General features: G+C 45.7%; 1 protein-coding gene across 3 annotated transcripts in view; it reads left to right on the top strand.

The window, feature by feature from the left end:
* The first annotated feature begins 5,347 nt into the window (after positions 1 to 5,347).
* The window catches only part of LOC140393004 (protein bicaudal C homolog 1-like), a 398,646-nt gene continuing 378,075 nt past the window's right edge, over positions 5,348 to 25,918 (top strand). The window contains exon 1 of one of the 3 annotated variants that reach the window (XM_072478915.1): positions 5,348 to 5,765. In XM_072478915.1, the coding sequence (XP_072335016.1) occupies positions 5,546 to 5,765 (220 nt within the window). In that variant the 5' untranslated portion in view covers positions 5,348 to 5,545. The remainder of the gene's footprint in view (positions 5,766 to 25,918) is intronic. The other 2 variants (XM_072478914.1, XM_072478916.1) reach the window with 2 other exon arrangements.

The raw sequence follows: 25,918 nt of genomic DNA, 5'->3' as shown, positions 1-25,918 counted from the left end.
CCGGCCCATGGAAAGGTCACTTTATTTAAGCCCACAACTCCACCCTAACCCCATCTAACCTTTGAGGACACTATGGGCAATTTAGTGTGGCCAATCCACCTAATCTGCACATCTTTGGACAGTGGGAGGAAACTGGAGCACCCGGGGGAAACCCACGCAGACACGGGGAGAATGTGCAGACTTCGCACAGACAGTGACCCAAACCGGAAATCAAACCTGGGACCCTGGTGCTGTGAAGCAACCGTGTTAACCACTTTGCTACCGTTCTGCCCCATATATATATTGCACTGTACATATCATTACACGATGCACAAGCCCTTTGTATACACAGGATCTGCTCAGACAATGAGGAACGTAACAGACATCTAGAGATGCTGAAAGATGCCCTCGGGATATGACGCTCGACTTATTGCTCGACAGTTCCAACGCGCCACAATAAAAAAACGTACCAACGTCCTCAGAAGACAAACAAGAGACACAACCGACAGAGTACCCTGCATCGTCCAGTACTCTCCCAGAGCGGAGAAGCTACGAAATCATCTTTGCAGCCTTCAACAGGTCATCGATGAAGATGAACATCTTGCCAAGGCCATCCCTACATCCCCACTACTTGCTTTCAAACAACCGCGCAACCTCAAACAGACCATTGTTTGCAGCAAACTACCCAGCCTTCAGAACAGCGATCACGACACCACACAACCCTGCCAAGGCAACCTCTGCATGACGTGCCAGGTCATCGACATGGGTACCACCATTACATATGAGGACACCACTCACCAGGTACATACTCGTATGACTTGGCCAACGTTGTCTACCTCATACGCTGCAGGAAATTATGAGGAATATTGGCGTGGTATATTGCCGAGACCATGCAGACGCTGCAACAATGGATGAACGGACATTGCGCAACAATCGCCAGGCAGGAATTTTCCCTTCCAGTTGGGAATACTTCAGCAGTCAAGGGCATTCAACCTCTGATCTTTGGGTAAGCATTCTGCAAGGTGGCCTTCAGGACGCACGACAACGCAGAATCGCCAAGCAGACACTGATAACCAAGCTCTGCACGCATGAGTACGGCCTCAACTGGGATTCAAGTCTTATTACATTCACCCCTCACCATCTGGCCTGGGCTTGCAAAATCCTACCAACTGTCCTGGCTTGGGACAATTCACACCTCTTTAACCTGTGATTATCCCTCTCTCCAGTTGCTCTGTCTGGACCTGTAAAGACTTCATTACCTGCAAAGACTCGCATTCAAAGTATCATCTTGCATAATTGAATTTGTTTATATATGTGTTTGTGGAACCCACCCCTTCATTCATCTGATGAAGGAGCTACGCTCCGAAAGCCAGTGAATTGAAACAAACATGTTAAACTTTAACCTGGTATTGCAAGACTTCTGACTTTTTTTTAAAGCTATGGGTATGATGTTATTCTGTGCTGTTGACTGTATCCTGTTTTGGTACAGAGAGGTCTTGTATCCATGAAGGGTAGGGCGGCACAGTGTTTAGCACTGCTGCCTCACGGCGCTGAGGATGCAGGTTCGATCCCGGTCCCGGGTCACTGTCCGTGTGGAGTTTGCACATTCTCCCTATGTCTGTGTGGGTCTCACCCCCATAATCCAAAAGATGTGCAGGGTAGATGGATTGGCTATGCTAAATTGCCCCTTAATTGGAAAAAAAAGGAATTGGGTATTCTAAATTTTTTTTTAAAATTGTATCCATGAAGGGAACTCATTGGGGATGTTGTCCCCGACTCATCTGGTCCTGTAATAACCCTTATGAGACCCATGGGGATGCACAAATCGACCTCACCATGGGACTCATAGAGTACGAGCTTCCCTGCTAAAGGGCGGAGGCCCACCCAGCTGGGACTCGTGACCTTGCTCTGTAAAAGCCAGCCTGGACTGGGACTGGTATCCCCGTAGTCCCAACGGGGACCTTTTGTGTTGTATGTCCCCGTAGCTGCCATCTCCTTGCCCTTAAATAAACTCCAGTTAACTTATCTTCTCGAACCTCCTGGATCTTGCAAGTTCCTATGCTTGCAGTTACTTAAAGTTATGCACTGCACCTACCTATGGCTTTATTTTTCTCTTTTTCTTTTGTTATGATGCAATAATTGTAAAAAAAACTTGAAACCTTCAAAAAAATGTATTTAGCGATTGAGCTTCCCTTCTCATCTGAAAGAAGAACCTGTCGATGTTGGAGAACTCCCTCATGATTACACTGGACTGCTAGCTTAGTTTATCATCAGCAAGGCTGAACTTTGAAGGTTTGACCTTCAAACCGGGAACGTTTGGAAACAAGCAACAACAAGAACAACTTATATTTATTTAGCATCTTTAATCATCAATACATCCCAAAGTATTCCACAAGAGTGTACTGGAACAAAACAATGACATAGGGTCACTTAAGGAGGTATTAGGTCAGACTTGACTATTCCAAGACAGTCCTGGCCAATCCCCCACATTCTGCTCTCTGTTAACAGAGGTAATCTACGACCTAATTTAGGGGGGATGCCATTTACGGTAGCGAGGGATAGGTTTAGTATTTGGGGATTCAGGTAGCGAGGGAATGGACGGGGCTCCACAAGTGGAACTTAACGAAGCTGGTGGAGGAGGCTAGGGGGATCTTAAGAGGTGGTACACACTGCACTTAACACTGGTGGGGAGGGTCCAAGTGGTGAAAATGAATATTCTGCCGAGGTTCTTGTTTATTTTTCAAGCTCTCCTGATCTTTATACCAAAGGCCTTATTTCAGAAAGTGGACACGCTCATTTCTGACTTTGTATGGGCGGGGAAGGTGCCGAGGGTGGGGAGGACCCTGCTACAGAGGCAGAGGCAGCAGGGGGGGGGGTTGGCATTGCCGAACTTGCTTCATTATTATTGGGCGGCGAATGTGGATAAAGTGCGGTGGTGGTGGGAAGGAGAAGGGGTAGAGTGGGTTAGGATGGAGGAGGAATCTTGTAAGGGGTCTAGTTTGAGGGCTATGGTGATGGCAGCATTGCCAATGGCTCGGAGTAGATATTCAAGGAGCTCGGTGGTGCGGTCCACAGTGAATATATGGAATCAGTTGAGGAGGCATTTTAGGGTGGAATGGATGTTTGTGCTAACCTCGCTATGCGAGAATCTTGGGTTTGAGCCGGGGGGTGGTGGGTGGGGGAGGTGGATAGTGCATACAGGAGGTGGAGGGAAGTGGGGCTGGTCAAGGTGAGGGATCTGTAATTGGAGGAAGGGTTCGCCAGTCTGGAGGAGCTAAGGGAGAGGGTAGAGCTGCCGAGGGGTAGTGAGTTCAGGTAACTGCAGGTTAGGGACTTTGCGCGAAAGGTCTGGAGGGGGTTCCCTAGGTTGCTGGGATACACCCTGCTGGAGCGACTGCTGCTTCTGGATGTGGAAGGGGAGGGAAGAATTGAGGATATATATAAGTGGCTGGGGGAGCAGGGAGGCGAGCGGGTGGTGAAAATCAAGGAGAAATGGGAAGCGGAATTGGGAGGAGAGATCAATTGGGGATTATGGAGTGAGGCACTGTGTTGGGTAAAAGGGACATCCTCTTGTGCAAGGATGAGCCTGATACAGTTTAAGGTGGAGCACAGGGTGCATATGACTCGGGTGAAAATGAGTGGGTTCTTTCAGGGGGTAGCAGATGAGTGTGAGAGGTATGGGCGGGGGCCAGCGAATCACGCGTTCTGGGGTTACAAAAAATTGCGAAGATTCTGTCTTAGACAGTGGAGGAGGAGGTGGACCCGGACCCTTTGGTGGCGATATTTGGGGTTTCAGAGAAGCTCATGGAGAGGAGGAAGGCCGATGTCTTGGCCTTCGCCTCTCTGATTGCACGGCGATGGATTTTGCTGGAGTGGCGGTCGGCATCGCCACCGGGGATAGAGTTTGGTTGGGTGACCTGTACGACTTCCTGCGATTAGAGAAGTTAAAGTATGAGTTAAGGGGCTCTTCGGGGGGAGGGGGGGGGGGGCGTTGGGGAAAGGTGGGGGATGTTTGTGACCGTGTTTGAGGGGCTGTTCATTGCAGGGGAGGGGGGGATAAAGGGGAAAAATCTGTACAGACTGTATAGTTGATTGTTGGGAAGTATGTTTCCCGGGGTGTTTATTTTCTGTCATCTGATTTGATACATGTTTGCAATAAAATACATTTTTTGAAAAAGAGGTTATTTACAACTCTGCGGCCCTTGTCATAACACACACTGAATCCCATTCACCCAAGACTCTTGTGCTCCCAGTTGAGCAAAATCTTGTTTTTTTTCAAATTCTCACCCTTGTTAACAAATCCTTCCCTGCCTCAACTCTCCCTATCTTTGTAATCTCCTTTTGCCCCACAACTCTCCAAGGTATCTGCATTTTCTAATTCTGGCCTCTTGCGCATCCTTGCGTTTAATCGGGCCATCAATGGTGACCATACCTTCAGTTGCCTGAGTCCTAAACCCTGGAATACCCTCCCTCTACCTCTCCATCTCTTAGCAAACTTTGTCCTTTTAAGACATCCCTGATTGACTTGGCTTTTTGATCATCTGATCCTTACGTGACTCAGTGACATGTTGTTTCATAGCAGTTCTGTGAAGTACACTGTGATGTTTTATCATCTTAGAATGCTATATAATACAAGTTGCTGTTGTCCATTGGTTTAGAGGTGCTCTGAGATGGCCTGAGATTATGGAAGGTGATATCATTACAAATTCTTCCTTTTCTAGTATCATGTAAACTGGTCACGCTGCAGTTACACCCTCTCACCTGTGGCGACAAGTTGGCAGTTTCTGCGAGTTTCTAAGGTGAGAACCTGAGAAGTCACGCGTGCAGACAGACAATTTTAAATCAGATTCCATACGCAGGACTGTAGCATCAATCTGCCTGGATAGAAATTGACAATAAATTCAACACTCTCCCTCAGAACAGAATGAGAATTAGAAAACTGCATTTAAAAAACTGTTAATAAAACAGTTGTAGTTTTACTCTGAACAAAGAACAGTGCACCACAGGAACAGGCCCTTCGGCCCTCCAAGCCTGTACCGGTCATGATACCACCCTTGGCCAAAACCCTCAGCACTTCCTAGTACTGTATCCCTCTATACCCATCCTATCCATGTATTTGGAATTGATTATAGGTCGGGAATATGATGGGGAGGGGGAGAAGTGGTCACTCCTTCTCAACTCTCGCCTTGAGAAGCAGCAACATTCATTGAAATCTTTTGAGTTGTAAAACTTTCACGTGTGTGTGTTTTTCTTTGGTTAAAAAGTTTGAGTTTCACTCCAAGGGGTTAATAACATGCAGTTTGTACATTTTCTGTGTCTGCACTAAAGTCTGAGAGCTCCCAAAGAATGAGCATTATAATAGGTTACAGATTAAATTGCAATGGGACTACTTTGGTGCAGTTGTGCGGATGGATTTGCGGAGCAGAGCTGCTCTGCATTAGGAGTTCAGATGTGGATGTTGGAGTCTCAGCCCCAGTCCAGCCCCCGAGCTGGAAGTGGAACTGACTGAATTGAGCGAAGTGTAAAAACTCCTGTGTCCCGGATCCCCCCTCCCTCCCCAGTAGCCATGGCCGCTCAGTGTGACTCTCTGGGCGGCTACCTTCTACCGGCTCAGCCGCTGCAAGAGCCTGGAGCCCCGGAGCCCGGCTCCAACAGCGAGAGGAGCACCGATTCTCCGCTCGCCGCCTCCGAGGACGATGGCCAGGCTCTCCCGCACTGCACTGACCCCGACTGGCTAGAGGAGAGATTCCGAGTGGACCGCAAGAAGCTGGAGGCAATGTTACAAGGTGAGAGTCAGCAGAGAGAGAGGGGGGAAAGTTTCCCCAATAGTGTCCAGCTTTAAGAGTGAGTGGGGAAGCTGCCGAATAAGTCCAGCAAATCCCGGGCAGGAAGAGAGTGGGCAATTTATGGGAAGCAGATGAAATCAGTCGAGCAGAGAGAGGGAAAGTTGCTAAGTACGAATAGCTCATCATCTGTGGTGACTGGATCTAAATCATTTGAGCATTTCTGGAGCTAACAATTGTCAATTTGCCACGAAAGGCTTAACAACTGACGTGTGGGGAGTTCTATTCCTACAATATAAACTGTAATCGAATTCACTCTGGAACAACGTAAAGGTAGCTCTTTCAGCTTGAGGCTCGACTCGTTTACTCCTGCTTTTAGAGTGCAGAGCTGACAGTATAACTCGTGGAGTCAGGTCCTGGGTGCATTTCAGTGTAAGTCAGGTCCTGGGTACATTTCAGTGTAGTCCAGTACTGGACAGGGGGGTTCTCAACACTTTACCGATTTCAGCATTTGTAAATGTTGGTGCAGCAACCCCCAGACAGACAAGCTACTTTCCAATCTGTTAATGTCAGATCCGGACTGGCTGTAACATCACCGCAGCTCTCAGATCCTCAACCCTGAACTTTAGGGGCAAATGCATTTCTGGCAACTGTGGGAAGTCGGAATAATAGGTCAATTCAAACACAGATTGCTGCCCGTTTCCTTGCATTGAAACCTCCGCAGCCTCTGCCCAATGCTCCCACTTAAACTCCAAAACTTATTTTGAAAGACGTGGCAGTTTCAAAGAAAGTAAAGTAGCAGCAATGGAAGTGCTTCAGTCCCCCTCGCGCAGATATAACTTGCAGTGAGAGTCTGGGCTAACTTCTATTGTACATGAGTGCCACGGCTATCACTCTGTGCCTGCTACATGGGTGGGAGTTGATCAACAGGTTTGTGAAGGTTTGATTTCCAAGTTAGTGACCCACTTGTCTCTTGTCCCGTTTGACTGGTTGGCATTGGTCTAAATTTTTTTGATGTGGGCAATAATCTCTCATTTCTAAAGTTTTTTTCCGACAAACATCATTATTGTTAAGACCCCTTTGAGGGCCAAGGATTGTGCTCTGTATGATTCCCCCTTAGACAGCTGAACATGAACTCCCCGGTAATAGGGGGAGGTGGGTTCCCCTTGACAAGGGGGAACCACTCAGTTAAAAAACCCTGACTTGCACCCAGGTCAGGGAGGGTGGCCCTTTTGTTCATTTCAACCCGACCATGCACTACTGTTGCGTCTTCCGTCGGATTCTACGATTATGTCACTTAAAACAAAAACAGCAAACTTTTGTGAATTTGGACTTGGGTTCCATTATTTTTAGCTTAAATATCCTTTGATGTGGACCACGATGCTTCATAGACCCTGAGACATGTCGAATGACACCGCAGAAACAGGCCATTTAGCCCCAATGGATCAAATCTGGTGTAAAACAAAATGCTGGAAAGGCTCTGGCAGCATCAGTAAAGAGAAAACAGAGTTAACTTTTCACGTCGTGACTGGGTAGCACAGTGGTTAGCACAGTTGCTTCACAGCTCCAGGGTCCTAGGTTCAATTCCGGCTTGGGTCACTGTCTGTGCAGAGTCTGCACGTCCTCTCCGTGTCTGTGTGGGTTTCCTCCGGGTGCTCCGGAGATGTGCAGGTTAGGTGGATTGGCCATGATAAATTGCCCTTAGTGTCCAAAAAGGTTAGGTGGGGTTACGGGGATAGGTTGGCGGCATGAACTTAAGTGGGGTGCTATTTCCAAGAGCCGGTGCAGACGCGATGGGCCGAATGGCCTCCTTCACTGTAGATTCTATGAATCATCTTCACAGTTGGTGTTAATGCTTCACAAAAATTTCCTCCTATCTTACTCCATCTCATCTTTGCTTTCTTCTTGATGTGATTTTCTAGCTACAGCTAACTGCTTAAAGGGTGGCACAGTGGTTAGCACCGCTGCCTCTCCATGCCAGCGACCGGGGTTCCACTTCGCCTTTGGGTGACTGTGAGGAGTTTGAACGTTCTCCTGTGGCCGTATGGGTTTCCTCCCAGTGCTCTGGTTTCCTTCCACAGCCCAAAGATGTGCAAGTTATGATCTAGGCACGCAGTTATGGGGATAGGGCAGGGGAGTGGACCTAGGTAGAGTGCTCTTTTGGAGAGTCGGTGCAGACTCGGGCGGCCAAATGATCTCCTTCTGCACGGTAAGGATTCTATGGATTCCAAGGATACTTAAAATGCATCTCTGACATTCTCCTTAACTGCTTGTTTTGGTGGCAAGTTCCACATTTTCACAACTGAGGAAAGAAGTTTCTCCTGAATTTCCCATTGGGATTTATTGACAGCTTCCTTCTAAAGTAATGATGGCAATGATCAGTCATTCATATGTTTTAGGCGTGTAGACAGACTACGCAGCCCTAGGAAGTGATTGAGCTGAATTTGCACTTAGTGAACCCCCCTCGACCAGCTGATGAGCTGAACTTCTGGTTCTTCGATGTGTTTACTTGAGAAACATTGCTGTAATTTTCTTTGCCCTGAGGTGCCTCCCATTCCCATGCAGTGGGGTAAAAGAATTATCAGAAGTCTTCAAGCAAAATTAGCTTCGTGTAATTAGATATATGATAGTACATCACTTGATAGGTTAGGTGTACAAGCAGGGATTAATTTTTTTGATGGTGGGTGGCTGATGAATAACAAAGACTGGCATTAGTCTACTCCTGATTAGAAGTTCATTTTGTACTGAAATTTTTTTTGAATAAAGCAACATAGGTAATGCACCAAAGTGGAAAATCGAATGAAATGATGAGTTTACCAAGAATTCAATTTAAGCAACTTTGCCATCTCTCCTGTTTAATTCCATGTAAAATATTATTAAATCGATTTTAGGTATGGATAGTACCAGAAAATAACTGGGTGTTGTCAAAGGCTTTTTCTTGGATTGTCGTTGTGACTCTCTGCTGTACTTCGATACCATTCCCTCTCTGGTGTTTAAATGAAAGTCTTCATTTCATTGTGTAGGGTGTTACAGTAATAAAGTTAACTTGGTCTCCGTTCTCCCAGTGGTCTCCATTCTCCCATTGCCAAGGACTGGGATTGTAAGCTTGAATTAAAGAGAAAAGTGGTTTGTAAGGCTGATGTGTGAATGTCCACATCAGTGCGAATGATTCCAACTGCATCATTGTGATCCTAACTAACCCACAGTAAACCATGCAGAGATTACTGTGGGCACTAAAAACATTTTGACTCGACTGTCAATGGGCTGAACTCCGAAGTAAACTAGTCAGCATCTAAAATACTACTGTTTTCCTCGGTGCAGACTGTTTTGAATGATCAGTTTAAGTGGTTCGCTTGATGGTCGGTTTATTTGTTGGGCAGTGCCAGGACTGGAGCACGTGCGACTGCCAACTGGTGGTGGCAGGTTGGTGCAGAAAAAATCACAAGGGGAAGTGTGGGCGAGGGCCGGCGAATCGTGTTCACATGTTTTGGGATTGCAAGAATTTGGAGAGTTTCTGGGAGGCGGTGTTTGGGACCTTATCGAGGATAGTGGGAGCCGAGGTGAAGTCGGACCCGTGGTGCCGATCTTTGGGGTGCCGGACATGCTGAAGCTGCTGGTGGGGAAGGGGGCTGATGTGGTGGCCTTCGCCTCCCTGATTGCCCAGCGACGGATTCTTTTGAACTGGAGGTCGGATATTCCACCGAGGGTTGCGTCCTGGCTCTGGGACCTGTACGAGTTTCTCCAGTTGCAGTTTTGTTGGAATGTGGTGTTGTTCAGGTTTGGAATAAAATGTTCAGGTTTAAAAAAAAAAGTACGGTAAGGGGAGCCAACAGCCAAGTTACCTTGGCTGGAGAGATTGTATCTGGATTGATGGGAAGGGTGGGGATGGCATGGGAGGGAAGGATGAGATGATGGAATTGGTTAACTATGGCAAAACCAAGATTCACAAAGGTTTGCATGAATAGATTTTGGAAAAGCTGGTGAATTTCAAAGAATACATCTATTGATTCTATGGATGAAGATAGTGATGATAGTCTCTACCCTCGAGCAGTGGTTCTTAACCTTTGATATGTCACGGCACACCTCTATGCTATAAGAAATTATGAGGCGCACCTCCTACTTTCCCTACCTTCTTCCCTTAGTGGGAAGTTTGTTTTTAACTTCTCCCTGTCCCTTCTCCTTTTTTTTCACCTCTCTCTGTCTCTCTCGCTTCTCTCAGAGTTTTTTGCGCTCTTTTTGTGCAGGAGTAGTGGGACCTTTGTCTTCAGCTCCAAGTCCCATTGGCCATGCCCACGGGCCTGACCAACACCAAAATCTAAACCATGCACATGCGGCTCTTTCCCAGCCAGCGCATACGCAGGAGGCTCAAGATTTGTCTGGCCTTGGAGATGCCAATCACATAACTGAAGACAAGTTAGATTTACTTTAATTACACAAATTTTGCATCTTTTTTTGTGCAGTGGCACACTGGTTGGGGACCATTGTTCCAAAGTTATGATAGAGCGGGATATCACTGGATATCTCTCGGGTGTGGTGTGTTTTTTTTATTTGGTGGGGGAGCAGGAGTATATGCTTTGCTTGGACGCAAGGTGGGGAAGGGAGAATGTGTTTTTGAGGGACACTGGGGGTGCGGTGATGCTTTGGAGTGGTGCGGGGGAACGTTTTGGCAGTGCGGGTGGCATGCTTTGGGGGACTGCCGTGTTCTGTTTGGGAGGTTTTGTGCGGTGTGGTTGTAGTGGGTTGCTGTTTTTGAGGAATGCAAGTATTACTAATTCATAAATTGTGGAGAGGTTGCAGTGTTCTTTTACAGAAATATGGCAGCTCTTATTACATTAGGTGGCAATTCAATGTATGAATTCATACAATAAGTTCTATATTTGACACATTAGAGAGACGTACATACGCCTATGGGTACTTAGAGAGAGACAGGAGAGGGATAGCATTTGTATCAATAGTAACTATCTGGGACTTGGGAATTGTGAACAGGCTTCGCGTGAGTGGAAAGGCTGAGATTAAAAATTTGGTTACACCGAAGTTTGGTGGGGGTGGCTTGGATGGAAGTAAGATTTGTTCATATTGTGATTCACTGGATATGGTTGTGTGGAATTTGTTTCAAGTTGTTTTTCTTTGCTGGGGGTGGGTTAATGATTGATGCTGCGCACCACATATGTTCTAAAACCTCTCTACAAGCTGCAGCTAATTAATCATTTAATATATTGATCTGGACTTTTCAACACTTTGAAGTTTAATCCATGTAAATACTTTTGATAGTTGCAATTTGAGGGTCGTTGCAATAGACTAGTCTGCTTTAACCATCATCAGATGATAGATGATGCGTTTAAAATGGAAAGTCAGATTTTTAATAATATAATAATGCTCACCATACGAGGATTGTGTTCCAGAAAACATTTGCAAGTGAGATTATAGGAACGGATATGATTTTTGGAAAAAATTGGTCTGCTAGACAAATCTGTTCCATAGAATAATTTGAAGGAGTGGAGTTTCTCAGCTGGAATCCACTCTATGGGGATGTGGATTGTTGGTAACAGAGCCTGTTCAAAGTGTCTCCTCCATGACAGCGACTTCCTGACTGGAACACTTAAAACTGTCGGAGACCACGAGTTGATGATGTTAGCAGCATCGCATTCAGAAATCACTTGATGCACCTATCCTTTTCCGACTATGTTGTTGAGGTTTGTGACTGCAGAAAGAAAGGAAATTTGAATTCCTTTTCAAGGTTTGTGAAGACAAGAGCTTTTTTCTGGACTGTGTCCAGTGATAACACGTGAAAGTTGTGTCGAGTGTCTGTACTACCCATTATGTCCGGCCCGCCACTGAATGATATCTACTCTGGGCCCTCAGTGTATTTCTACCTATTTTGAAAACACAGAGTTTTGATGTTAAACAAAGTGGTGCTTTTCTGCAACTGAAATTTTAATGCAGTAGTCAATGGAAAGATGAAAAACACAAAGCTTCTTTCGTTTAAATAACCTCTTCAAACCTATTATCTAAAAACGTACAGTATAGAATGTACCTGCTCTGGAACAGAAATGATTTTTCCCCAGCCATTTCAAGTTTCAGATGTAGAATCTCACCTTCTGCCTACCCTGGAGCAGAGGACAAGCTGTACTCTGGTCAGTTTGATGCCAATTGTCGAGGTAGTGTGACCCAAGTTCTCTCATTGTGTCGAACCGCACAGCATTAACTAACCTCATTTCCCTTGAATATTGCTTACATTTTAAAACATTATTCAAGAGATAACGGTGACATAATTTTGTTTCCAATCTATAACCATGGAACTAACTTTCGGTGTGGCCACCAGTATTGTGCTTCTGAAGTTGCTGCTTATAATGGCAGAGTGAAGAATATGTCACTCCTGGCAGTTACAGGAAAGACTAATAGGAGGTACTGACTGAAAACATGACTTTGTAATCTAATCTGTTTTATCTACCTATTGATCTTTACTCCTATTTAAATTAATGTTTTAGCCATATCTGGTTTACTATCTCTCCTGCCTATAATCTTTTAGTTTATATCGTATTATATCTATCTGCCTTTTGTTTCTTTCGCTTTATCCTCGTCACTGTCTTCTGTATTGCTCTTTTTCTCTTTATCCGTCTCTCTATCGATCTCTTTTTATTTCACTCTTTCTCTACCTCGCTCTATTAATTCCAGTTTTGTTAGTTAGTCACAAACATTATTGCAGTAGGAAAGTCGATTGTCCGAGTGCTGGATCAGTCGCCGAGCTGGAGATTAATGAGCCTCTTTGTGAACAGTGATTTCATCCACCATCTGAAGTAACATTTTTCTTATACAAGATGAGTAAGGAGCAGCTTCCTCGAGGCCCGTTTTTTTTTGTGGTTGCGGAAGAAAAAGTTAAGAAGGTTGGTGGTATTACCATGCTTCATCTGTAGAGAGCATACTGACACTAGCCTGTTCCTCAGGCACTTCTCTGTTCCATGTAAGGCCAGCACATAACAAGATATTTTTTCATCCATAATACGTGTCAGATGGAACCCACCAACTGCAGTCGTTTTCTGTGTTTCTCCTGCCACTTCTCTGTCGGACGTTAATTGATAGTTTGACGCTATGGCAGACGGAATATGCAACTTTCTTTTCCAAACCTTTCTGCTGCTGTTGAGGGGATGCAGAGGTTACCCATGTAGAGTGTGCTTGCTGGATTGTCAGGGCCTTTGCAGCAAAGGTTATATTGTGCCCTAATGACCCATAAAACTGCCTGACCAACGATGCTGGCTTCTCCAATGCCGTGCAAAACGTCTGCAAAACTCCCTTCAAAATTAGACCCACAAACATTCCCTTGACCTTGCTCTGTAGCCATCTCTACACAAGCGCCATTGCTTCCTTCCACGTTCAGCAACTTGAAGTGGGCTGGCAGCTTTTCTAAGTCACTTGGTAATTTTCACCCAAGATTTCAGGCAGTGAGATCCAGACCCCTACCAACCTCTGGATAAAAACTACCCACCCCACCTCCCTCATCTCCCCTCCAATCTTTCTACCAATCATTTTATATCTAGCCGCTGTCTACTCTGCTGAAGTAAATAAGCCCTTTCCAACCGCTCTATCCAAGCCCCTCACAATTTTGTACATGTCAATCAAACCTCCCCTCCACCTTCTCTGTTCCAAGGAGAACTCAGTCTATCCTATTTTTCCCTCATTGCTCCAATTTTTCAGTCCCTGGCAACACTCTCGTAAACCTGAGATAAAAAACAGAAAATGCTGGATAAACTCAGCAGGCCAAACAGCATCTGGGGAGAGAGGAACAGTCTGTATGACTGTTCTGCAGAATTGAAGAAGGGTAGAAATGTAAGATATAGTTGGAGACGGGGGTGGAGGAGGTGGGGCAGAATAACAGGTCAGGGATAGGTTGGAGCTAAGGAGAGATTGACAAAATGTCACTTGGAAATCTGTTCTGTGCCCTCACTAATGTAATGACATCCTTTCTGTCATGAGGTGACCATAACTCCACACACTACTTTCCTCCCACAAGTCCCAAAAGACGTGCTTATTTGGTGAATTGGACATTCTGAATTCTCCCTCAGTGTACCCGAACAGGCACTGGAGTGTGGCGACTAGGGGGATTTTCACAGTAACTTCATTGCAGTGTTAATGTAAGCCTACTTGTGACACTAATAAGGATTATTAACCTATATCCCTTAGTCAGCAGGACCGAAAACACATTATCTGGTCATTAGCACATTGCTGTTCCTGTGACCTGACTCTGCAAATTGGCTGCTGGTAGTGTGGCCTTTTTAAGGGGGTGGGCTTTGAGGTCCATGTGACTGGCTCAGGACCATTCATGTGGGAGAGTGTGAACCCCGACCAATGGAGAGAACGCGCGGGGTCCTGGGCGCAGGCCCTTCCCTCATCTGTCTTTCTCTCTCCTCAACAACTGCACCTTAAAACGTGCTTTTTGCCACTATGCCTATTGCTCCTGTCACTATGGGCTTGTGACTGTCTCTTTTTACTGTCTCTTTTTTTTTGATTCTGTGGTGTACTGTTTGCACAATAATGTCTCGATCAAGTTATGTCTATTTGTTTCCCTTCCTGTGCATCAAAACACATTTTGAAACGCAACTCCCTGTGTCTGGGTGGGTTTCCTCCGGGTGTCCAAAGATGTGCAGATGTACCGGTTTGGCAGCACGGTAACACAAGTGGCTAGCACTGTGGCTTCACCATGCCAGGTTCCCAGGTTCGATTCCCCGCTGGGTCACTGTCTGTGCGGAGTCTGCACGTTCTCCCCGTGTCTGCGTGGATTTCCTCTGGGTGCTCCAGTTTCTTCCCACAGTCCAAAGATGTGCAGGTTAGGTGGATTGGCCATGCTAAATTACCCTTAGTGACCCAAAAGGTTAGGAGGGGTTATTGGGTTACGGGGATAGGGTGGAAGTGAGGGCTTAAATGGGTCGGTGCAGACTCGATGGGCCGAATGGCTTCCTTCTGCATTGTATGTTCTATGTTATGTGAATTGACCATGCTAAATTGCCCTTTAATGTCCAAATGGCTAATGGCTAGATTTCGCAGCTATTGGGGTAGGGCGCGGGAGTGGACCTGGGAGTGCATTTGTAGAGAGTCAGTGTATACTTAAGAGGGCCGAATGGCCTCTTTTTGCATTGTCGGCATTCTATGAAATCTATGAAGCAGAACTGACCAGGTCGGCAGTGTAATATTGTGACGTGTACCAGGCTGTGGAAAGGCAGTAATGGTGAGAAAACAGAGTTGTTGCTCAGAATGTGGAGATGCCGGCGTTGGACTGGGGTGAGCACAGTAAGAAGTCTTACAACACCAGGTTAAAGTCCAACAGGTTTGTTTCGATGTCACTAGCTTTCGGAGCGCTGCTCCTTCCTCAGGTGAATGAAGAGGTATGTTCCAGAAACACATATATAGACAAATTCAAAGATGCCAAACAATGCTTGGAATGCGACCATTAGCAGGTGATTAAATCTTTACAGATCCAGAGATGGTGTAACCCCAGGTTAAAGAGGTGTGAATTGCATCAAGCCAGGACAGTTGGTAGGATTTTGCAGGCCAGATGGTGGGGGATGAATGTAATGTGACATGAATCCCAGGTCTCGGTTGAGGCCGCACTCATGTGTGCGGAACTTGGCTATAAGTTTCTGCTCGGCGATTCTGCGTTGTCGCGCGTCCTGAAGGCCGCCTTGGAGAACGTTTACCCGGAGATCAGAGGCTGAATGCCCTTGACGTTGCTCAGAAAGGCACATGTCCTTGCGTGAGCATTACCTCAAACTTATACAATGCTGCTTTTAACTGCTCTTCTTAGTCATTAGATCAAAATTAATTTTCATTTGGTTTCGTTGATTTCCATATAACACATGTTAACCAGAGCCCAAATGTAAATTTTGAACATAAAGTACGGTTCCATTCCTTGAAGAGTACCTTCCAAATGACATGTTGTGGTTTAACTGGCGAGTTAAAATGTTGTGTCATCCGTCTATTCATCTCCAGTCCTTTCTTTACCAGTCTGCCAAAATCCGTGGATGATGAAGCTGCAGGCATTCACAGAAGTTGAATTGACGCATGCTGATTTGTAATCTCAATGGGTTAAAGATGTTTGGTTAGATTTTTGGGAGTTTGCCAAATATATTCTTGTGCTCCATTGATGAATTATTGTGAAGTTCACATGTTCAATGCTGTTTAGTAAAATAGGGGCCAAATAACCCCAAAGTTGAATTGAAGAGAAGGAAAAGCCCATTATTCGCTTACCAGTGCACAGTCATTTATTCAACATTGGAAAATCTGAAACCATTGTCTTCGGTTACCCGTCACAGATGCTGTTCCCTAACCACCGATTCCTAACCCTGGCCATTGACAGCCAGAACCAGGCTGATCAAGATTTGATTGTCTTATTCATCCCAAGCTGAATTTCCAGTCCCATTTTCTCTCCATCAGTGCATGCCCACTTTCACCTCCAGAGCCTTGCCTTTCCAGCCCTACATCAGCCCACATGTGCCTGAGGCCCTTGTCATACCTCCATTGGATAGCACTATGGCTTCACAGCGCCAGGGTCCCAGGTTTGATTCCCCATTGGGTCACTGTCTGTGCAGAGTCTGCACGTTCGCCCCCTGTCTGCGTGGGTTTCCTCCGGGTGCTCCGGTTTCCTCCCTCAGTCCAAAGATGTGCAGGTTAGGTGGATTGGCCATGAGGTTAGGAGGGGTTATTGGATTACGGGGATAGGGTGGAAATGAGAGCTTAAGTGGGTTGGTGCAGACTCGATGGGCCGAATGGCCTCCTTCTGCAATGTTGTTTATTCTCTCCAGATGCTACTATGCCAATGCTCTTGGGGAATTTGCACAGTAACTTCATTGCCGTGTTAATGTCAGCCAACTTGTGACATTAATAAAGATTATTATTATTCATCTGGCTGGGTACCCAATTGCTATTCTTCGTCAACTTAACCCCATTCGAAACACTCCTCCTTGAACGTCACTTTTACCAACTGCTGTCTTTTAAGGCACATGTAACAGCCAACTTGCATAGCTCACTGTCCGAAAATGAGTCAATTACCTGGCTGGTCTGTTTTGCTAGTCTTTGTTGAAGGATGGATGTTTAGCGGTGACACAGGGAGAAAAAGCACCTCCAACATTGTAGCGGCCCGTCAGTATGGGCCCTGGAGTGTTGGCCTCTTTATGCCCGCAGGAGGATCTCGAACTCTCCGACTCAGAGGTGAGAGTGCTACCACTGAAACAAGCTGAAATCCGTGGACCCAATAGAGAGTAACTAGGGATGCAAACTCAAACGATGGCCTCCTTCTGCACTGTAAATTCTATGATTCTTTGATAACTCCGACATTGTAAAGAAGAAACACATAGGAAGCAGAACATGAGGCTGCTTTCCATGAGAATATAAAACATTGTCCAAAATGCCGTAGGTGCATCAATAAGTTGCTGTATAGCGATATGCAATATGGGGGATGTTGGTCAGGTTGCATTTATTGCCCATTCTCGGGTTTGTTTCATGCTGTCATTTGTGCTGACATTTTCTTCTGTTCGTGGGATGTTGGTGTCGCTGGCTCGGCCATCACTAATTGCTCTTGAGAAGGTGGTGGTGAGCTGCCTTCTTGAACTGTTGCAGTCCACCTGGTGTAGGCACACCCAATTATGCTGTTTGCGGGGCGGGGGGTTCCAGGATTTTAACTCCGTGACAGTGAAGGAACTGCAATATTTCCAAGTCAGGATGGCTAGTGGCTTGGAGGGCACCATCAAGGTGTTTTTATGGATCTGCCGCCCTTGTCCTTCTGCCAGATGGTCAACGTCGTGGGTTTGCAAGCTACTGTCTAAGCAGCCTTGGTGCGTTCCTGCTGTGCACCTTGTACACACACTGCCGCCATGTGAGTCAGTGTTGGAGGGAGGGAATGTTTGTGGGTGGGGTGCCAATCAAGCGGGCTGCTTTGTCTTGGATGATGTCAAGCTTCTTGAGTGTTTTGGAGCTACACCTATCTTGAACTGCGACATTCCTTGTGCTGATGAGGCATTGTTTTCACAACTGACAGGCTTGCTAAGAAGTCGCTTCAGCGACTGCTGAATTTGCCACATAGTGCAGGCCAGAATCACATCTGCTATACTCAGGATAGGCCTATGTATGTGAGCCTTCACAAGGATGAGGGAGTTGAAGTACGATTCTACCCTGGTCTTGGGCTCCTGGCTATCTCCCAACAACTGAATATGGTCTATACCTACCAAAACTGTGAGACGTTTGGGGTTTGATTTAGGAGTTCGCGAGATCCTTTATTCTGTTAGTAAAAGTGAGTGGCTTAAACAAGGACAGAAGGTACAGGTTAAACGCTAAATGATGAGAAGGAATCTGAACCAAAAAGCCAGAAACATGTGAAAGTCCCGTCCACATCTGTTGAGTGAACAGTCTCTTCAGCGCCATGCCTTGTTCTGAAGGGGAGGAGCCTGAAACGTTGGTGAGCCTGTGCATTCCACAGGTGCTGACTGGTCTGCTGGCTGGGTTCAGCTTTGTCTATTTTCTGCATTGGAATACGGTGCGTTTGAAGTTGTGCTACTTTTACACTGCTTTATATCCCAAGGTATTTGCTAACTGTGAGCATGTTAAATTTTAATTGCCATTTCCAAAAAATACCTGTCAATGCCTTTATTTGAGTAATTAAGGAATGAAAGAGTGTGTTCACCTTTCCAGCTGCTGCTCATTAGATGTTGGCACGTTCAGTGATTTGGTGTGTTAACTACAATTAGACTGTAGTAGGATTAGCACAAAGCTCTGTGGGGATGTCCTGGAGTAAATAATGATTATTGTATTCTTGAGAGACTAGACTTGTGAGTCATTGGTGTATGTGATCTGGAAAAAAACATGACATTTGGTACACTTTGGAGGAAGTACTAAAGTGAAGTCATCATAGTCCCAGAAGACCATAGGTTGCTTTCCTCTTTGAGGGAGAGAGCTGACTCATGGTGATTTAACCTGAGGGTCACCACACCTCGGGCGAGGGGCAAGGTTGAGAAGGCTGGGCCTTAATGAATAACCTCAGCCGGTGTTGGAATTGAACCCTACATCACAAATCAGCAGTCCGACCAACGGAGCTAAACTGGCCCCCTGACAGAGGAAGTACACTGTAGTATTATAAGCAGTGATGTTGAGTGATTAAGCAAATACCTTTTTATGCATATTAGACTTCAAAAATAAGAACAGTGCTATTGGAATTTTTGTGATAGTGTGATTTTATTTTCGCTGGAGCAGAGGAATTTGAGAGGTAATTTAAAAATATTATTTTATTAATCAAATCATCCTGAAGAGATTTGATAGAGTGAATTGGGGGAAACTGTTTCATGTGGTTTGACCATCACAGAAAAGAGGGCCACTTTAAAAAAATAAATTTAGAGTACCCAATTCATTTTTTCCAATTAAGGGGTAATTTAGCGTGACCAATCCACCTACCCTGCACATCTTTTGGGATGATACGGGGAGAATGTGCAAACTCCACATGGACAGAGACCCGGGGCCGGGATCGAACCTGGGTCATTGGTGCCATGAGGCAGTAGTGCTAACCACAACGCCACCGTGCAGCCCCAGGACCACTGGTTTTAATATCGAGACAAACCGCATGAGGAGAGAGGCCAGGAGATACATTAAATTTATTTTCACAGGTTGACAGAGCAAGGAATGCTTCACTGCAAGGAGTTGCTGAGGCAGCAGCCATTTATCTTCTAAAGGAAGAGAGTAAACCGAGGAAGAGAAAGGATTGTGGGAACAAAACAGGATGGTGGGATTGATTTTTTTGGTGTGCTGCAGGGCGTGGTGCTGAAGAGCCTATTAATTCCCCCAGTGATTTATTTACCGGAAAGCTGGCACAGAACAAATGGGTTGAATGGCCTCGTTCTGTGCTGTAAACGTCCGGCGTGAATCAGTAACTCGAGATTGACAGGCATATCGTAAAAAATTGATTTTTATATCTTTCTGTAAATTGCCATCGCAGAATGCGTTTTTGGGATTCCATCCTTATCTTTTTAGTTATACATTTAGAAATTGGGCAAATATTAATGGGATTGTACAGCTGGGAGAGCAGGGGATGCAAAATCAACACTTGGTATGTCATGTGAGTGACATTTGCCAAGGCATGTTTGTGCATTTCTTTGTCCATTTTCTGTGAAGGAGGTTCTTGTTGTCCCGTAGCTTGCTTCTCATTTCTTCCCTGCTTTGCCTGTCGATTAAAATTTTGATGATTTTATTTGCCGAAGAAATTTGGCATTATTCTTCAGTTGCTGTCTTGCCGGGTGGGGGGGGGAGGGAGAAATTGGAGGAACAGGAAAAGGCCACGTTGCTCACTCGAGGCCCTGTCTCAAAAACAGCAGGACCTTCCATTTATTAAAATCCCTACAGTGCAGGAGGAGACCATTTGGCCCATTGAGTCTGCACCAACTCTCCGACAGAGCACCTCACCAGGCCCACTCCCGCACCCTATCTCTGTAACCCCACCTAACCTTTTGGGGCAATTAAAATCAAGACTGGACAAGAGACCAGAATCGGTGTGGTTCAGTTATCTTGGAGGGAAATCGGGATTTCTTTCGGCCAGTCAATATGTTACATGAACATAATCCATGTTGTGAGCTAATAAAAGCAAAATGCTGCAGATGTTGGAAATCTGAAATAAAAACAGAAAATGCTGGCTAAACTCAGGTCTGGCAGCATCTGTGGAGGGAGAAACAGAGTTCATGTTTCGAGTCTGTGCAACTCTTCTTCATGTTGTCTGTGCCCAGATGATAGAAAATCACCATTTTAGGTTAAATGAATGATAAATAAAGAATAAATTACACTTCAGCTCACCGTGTGTCCCACTCCTCCCTTTCATCCAGTTGTGACAGCAGCTCCATTCTTTTGGAGTTCCCCCCCCCCCCATAATCTTGAATATGGGTGGTGCAGTGGTTAGCACTGCTGCCTCACATTGCCAGGGATCCGGGTTCATTTCTGGCCTTGTGTGACTGTGCAGAGTTTGCACATTCTCCCCTTGTCTGTGTGGATTTCCTCTGGGTGTTCTGGCTTCTTCCAACAATCCAAAGATTTGCAAATTAGGTGGATTGGCCATGCTAAATTGCCGCTTTGGGTCCAAAAGATTAGGTGGGGTTATGGGAGTAGGGAAAGGTAGTGGGCCTAGGTAGGTTGCTCCTTCGGAGGGTTGGTGCAGACTCAATGGGCCGAATGGCCACATTCTGCACTGTAGTGATTCAATGATTCTATGAATAAGCCTTCGAGCACTTCTGCTAATACTCAGTTTTCTTTTCATTATGGCCCTGTGAAGTAGGGATAATCTTTTTTAAAAACGCTGTAGAAATGAAAGTTAGTGCACAATATGTGGTTTAGCCAAATGAATATTGCTCTTCATGTAATTTATAAACCAATGGAGAAGGTTTAAATGTATAATTCTTCCTGGATGAAGCACAAATTAATGTAGCTTCATTTTATTTAGTTCAGTCTTCACCTTTTGAATCTTTAACTGGCCAAGAACAAATTAATCGTGGGAGGGAAGGAGCGTTTGGCTTGATATCAGGTACAGAGGCTGCGAAACACAGCTCAGAGGATCTGACCTTCGTTTTGGGGCAGTCAGTGGGGAACATTGAAGGGGAAGTGGCAAAGGTAAGTTGGTAGAGAAAGATTGAGATCAACTGTCTGATGGGTTGGGCAGCTGCGGAGATGTTGCTTAGGAATTGGAGTCAGGTTGGGGTGGAGAGAGGCATGAGGGGGATGGGGGTGGGGGGTTATGCTGGGAGGGAGAGCAATGTAATACAAGGAAAGTTGCCATGGTTATCTGAAAGACTGGAAGTACACTTTGATTAACAGGAGGGGACTTCCACCTGACCTGTCAAAGTGGTCGTCATAGAGAAGTGAAGCAATGTGTGCTCTTTACAGTTGTGTTTGGTGTCTAAGGCGATGTGTCCTCGAGAACTACCGGAGCAGGGCTCCCCTATGGTGATTGTTTTACATGAAAGTTTTGATTTGAGCTATTAATCAAATGGAGCTGGATGGATGTTTGATGCCTTAACCTGTCACTGACGATATAAACTGCTTGCAACAATTCCTACATAGATTATAACCCAGCAACTGAAAAGTAGTAATAGTAATGGTCGGTCTTTTGATATTTTCCACATTAGCGGAATGTGTAGGAATTGTAGAACAGTCAAGCTGCTGTAGCACCACACACAGAGTTGCTAATTTCCTGGAGTTGTAGATGCTTCTATTGCTGTCCATGTTATTTATTTGTGTGCGAGGAACTCCACAGCTTGTAAGTGAGTCTGTTGGCCTGGTTTGAAAAGCCAGGGTACTGCCAAGTCAAAGCCACATCTTTTCACCATTTATACCTCTGCAAACAATTCATTTGTAAAAATCCTGCTGCTCAGTGAAGTGTGACCTTGATGTAGATGCAAATGGAAGGGCAGACTCCAAAGCGACAGGAAGGAGAAAGTTACTTGCATATTTATGAGGCGGTGGGAACAGGTGGGACAGAATGTGTGCAAGAACCTCGCTTGAAACCAGGAGGGTTGAAGTGGAACTTTTCACAAAGGGTTGAAAATGGGGCCAGGTCCACAGGAACTTCAAAGAAAAATCTCAAACCCTTGGGGCACAGGAACAGAGGAAAGAGCAGAAGTAGGCCATTCAGCCTCTGGGGCCTGCTGCCCCATTCAACGAGATCATGGCTGTTCTTCTACCTCAGTGCCATTTTCCTGCATTATCCACATGTCCCTTAACATCCCTTTAATATCTAGAAACCTTTCGATCTCTGTCGTGAACGTGCACAGTGACTGAGCTTCCATAGCCCACTGGGGTGGGGAATTCCAAAGATTCATCACCCTCTGAGTGAAGAAAGTTTTCCTCCTCTTGGCCCTAAATGGCCTGCCTGGAATTACAGGCCTGCTGGATTGATCTCTTAAATAGGAAGAACACTGAAGTCAACTAAAAGGGAAGCAATTCGTGTGCAGTTCACCAGAATAAAAAGTGCAACACAAGAGCTGTGAGGGCATAGTGGTAATAATTCCAGAAGACCGGGCTGATATTCTGGGGGCAAGGGTTCAAATGCCACCACTGCAGCTAGTGGAATTTAAATTAAATGAATGAAACATGGAATATCAAGCTAGTCTCGGTAATGATGACCATGAGAACTATTATCAGTTGTCACAAAAACCCACCTGATTCATTGGGCTAATGTCCTATTGGGAAAGAAATCTGTTGTCCTTACCTGATCTGGACTATATTTGAATCCAGATCCACAGTAATGTGTTTGACTCTTAACTGCCCTCTGCAATGGCTGGCCAAGCTGGTCAGTTCGACACCAATTTGGGCGGGGCAACAAATGCTGCCCTTGCTAGTGAAGGCCCCATCGCATGAATAGGATAAGTGCTCTTGGGCCTCCTGCATGTCCTGTAACGTTGTGGTGCTGCTTCTCTGTGAGCAAGGCTGTGAGTGAATCTACCTCGAAAGCAAATGAGAAAGAAGCCCATTGTTCTTAAAGTGGTTGTCGTGAGGGTTGACCATAGCTAACTGAACTGGAGCCTGGACCTCAGCCAACCCAGTTGTTGCTGAGGCAAGAAGCGAAAATGTTTGGGACCATGGCGCCGTGTCTGTCAAGAAAACACGACTCTGTGTCCCTGGGATTGGCACCTTTCAGAATGCTGTTGCTCAGGCCACACTCCGAAATAATCCAGTACAGGAGCGATTCCTGGCTTGTGGTTTTTCAAATACTAAAGAATACATGTTTTATTCCCAAGCAAATGTCAAAGGTCAATGTTCCTCTGTTAATAGGATTGCAAAAGAAAAAATTATCTCTACAGCCATCTGTTCTGTGGGAATCAATATCTCAGACCATTCTTGGAGGTAAAACCTCTCTCCTAATATCCAAGAGTGATTACTGGCCTTCTTTCATCCCTTGTTTTCGAATCCCTCGCTTCTCCCTTTCTTTCTGTAACCGCCTCCAGCCCCTTGTTCCTCTCCGAAGTCTGTTGTAGCTCTCATTTCCCAACGATTGTTGACTCTGTGCTATTGAATTTTACTGCACGGGCCATAGATCTTTATTGGCTATTGCAGCTTTGCAATCACGCAAGGTTCGGTCTTGTTCACGTGTATTTGGTTTGGTCTGGTTTGGTGGTGTTACCAGTGGCATAAAAGCATTCCACAATCTAAACAAGGCAACTTTCAGGGGGTTCTGCTGGCAAGACTGGGTGTGGAAAGTGTTTCAGTACGATAAAAACATGGTAGCACAGTGATTAGCACTTTTGCTTCACAGCTCCAGGGTCCCAGGTTCGATTCCCGGCTTGGGTCACTATCTGTGTGGAGTCTGCACGTTCTCCCTGTGTCTGAATGGGTTTCCTCCGGGTGCTCCGATTTCCTCCCACAAGTCCCGAATGACATGCTTGTTAGGTGAATTGGACATTCTGAATTCTCCCTCTTTGTACCCGAACAGGTGCTGGAATGTGGTGACTAGGGGCTTTTCACAGTAACTTCATTGCAGTGTTAATGTAAGCCGACTTGTGACAATAAAGATTATTAAAAAATTGTTTTAATGCTTAGTGACTGCTTTGGCCTAACCAAAGGTCAGATCGCATTTGCTTCCACAGTAGGTTTAATGCTGCTGCTGTCATCTTAGAGTACCAACCAGCTGAAGCCAAGTGCTGGTGTTAGTTGAACAATAAGGATAGTGGTTTAGCGCACTGGAAATGCTTTGCGTTTAATTTGCAATCCCATTGTGTTGGAGCTGGATCAGAAGTAGACAATGCCTGCTGGAGTGACTCAGTCCTTTGCATTGCAACAGGCTAGTCAGACACTATTTGAACATTCCAGCAGGGGATCATGAATATATTCCCATGTTCCAAAGGAATAGTGGTGATTGGGCCAGAGACGAATTTCAAAGGTGCCTTCCTGCAAAAGCTGCCCCTTTGAACAAGTAACTCTGTGACGGGAACACGCCACCTTATCACTGAAATAGAAAGGAGATGTGTGGCTCAACTGGTTTAAATAACAAAAAGCTGAAAGGAAAGGAAAACTTGCATTTTTCTTTATTCTTTCATGGGATGTGGGCGTCACTAGCACAGCCCAGCATTTATTGCCCATCCCTATTTGTCCTTTAGCTGAGTGACTAGATAGGCCACTTCATCAGACAGTTAAGAGTTAACCACATTGCTATGGGTCTGGAGTCACATATAGGACACACCAGGGTAAGGACGGCACATTTTCTTTCCTAAGGGTCATTAGAGAACCAGATGGGTTTTTACAATTATCAATGATGGTTCTCAATTCCAGAATTCTTAATTGAATTTAAATTCCACTAGCTGCCGTGGTGGGATTTGAACCCATGTCCCCAGAAAATAAACCTGGGCCCTCGGATTACTAGTCCAGTAATATTACCATCTCTCTCTCTCTTCCCTTCAACAAGTGCTTCGAGAGGTTGATCATGAAGCGCATCACCTCCATACTCCCAGAACGCCTTGGTCCACTGCAATTCGCATACCGCTGCAACCGGTCCACATCAGGCCCAATTTCCCTGGCCCTACACTCATCCCTAGAGCATCTCGAAAACAAGGACTCCTACATTAGACTCCTATTTATTGACTACAGCTCCGCCTTCAACACCATAATCCCAGCCAAGCTCATATCAAAGCTCCAAAACCTAGGACTTGGCTCCCCACTCTGCAACTGGATCCTCGATTTTCTGACCAGCAGACCACAATCAGTAAGAATGAACAACAACACCTCCTCCACAATAGTCCTCAACACCGGCGCCCCGCAAGGCTGCGTACTTAGCCCCCTACTCTACTCCCTGTACACACACGACTGCATGGCAAAACTTGGTTCCAACTCCATCTACAAGTTTGCTGACGATACGACCATAGTGGGCCGGATCTCGAATAACGACGAGTCCGAATACAGGAGGGAGATAGAGAATCTAATGGAGTGGTGTAGCGAAACAATCTCTCCCTCAATGCCAGCAAAACTAAAGAGCTGGTAATTGACTTCAGGAAGCAAAGTACTGTACACACCCCTGTCTGCATCAACGGGGCCGAGGTGGAGATGGTTAGCAGTTTCAAATTCCTAGGGGTGCACATCTCCAAAAATCTGTCCTGGTCCACCCACGTCGATGCTACCACCAAGAAAGCACAACAGCGCCTGTACTTCCTCAG

Source organism: Scyliorhinus torazame, chromosome 16, assembly GCF_047496885.1.
Source record: "Scyliorhinus torazame isolate Kashiwa2021f chromosome 16, sScyTor2.1, whole genome shotgun sequence".
NCBI classification, from domain to species: Eukaryota; Metazoa; Chordata; class Chondrichthyes; order Carcharhiniformes; family Scyliorhinidae; genus Scyliorhinus; species Scyliorhinus torazame.
Note: the sequence above shows the minus strand (reverse complement) of the source record. Positions and strands in the feature narration are given on the sequence as shown.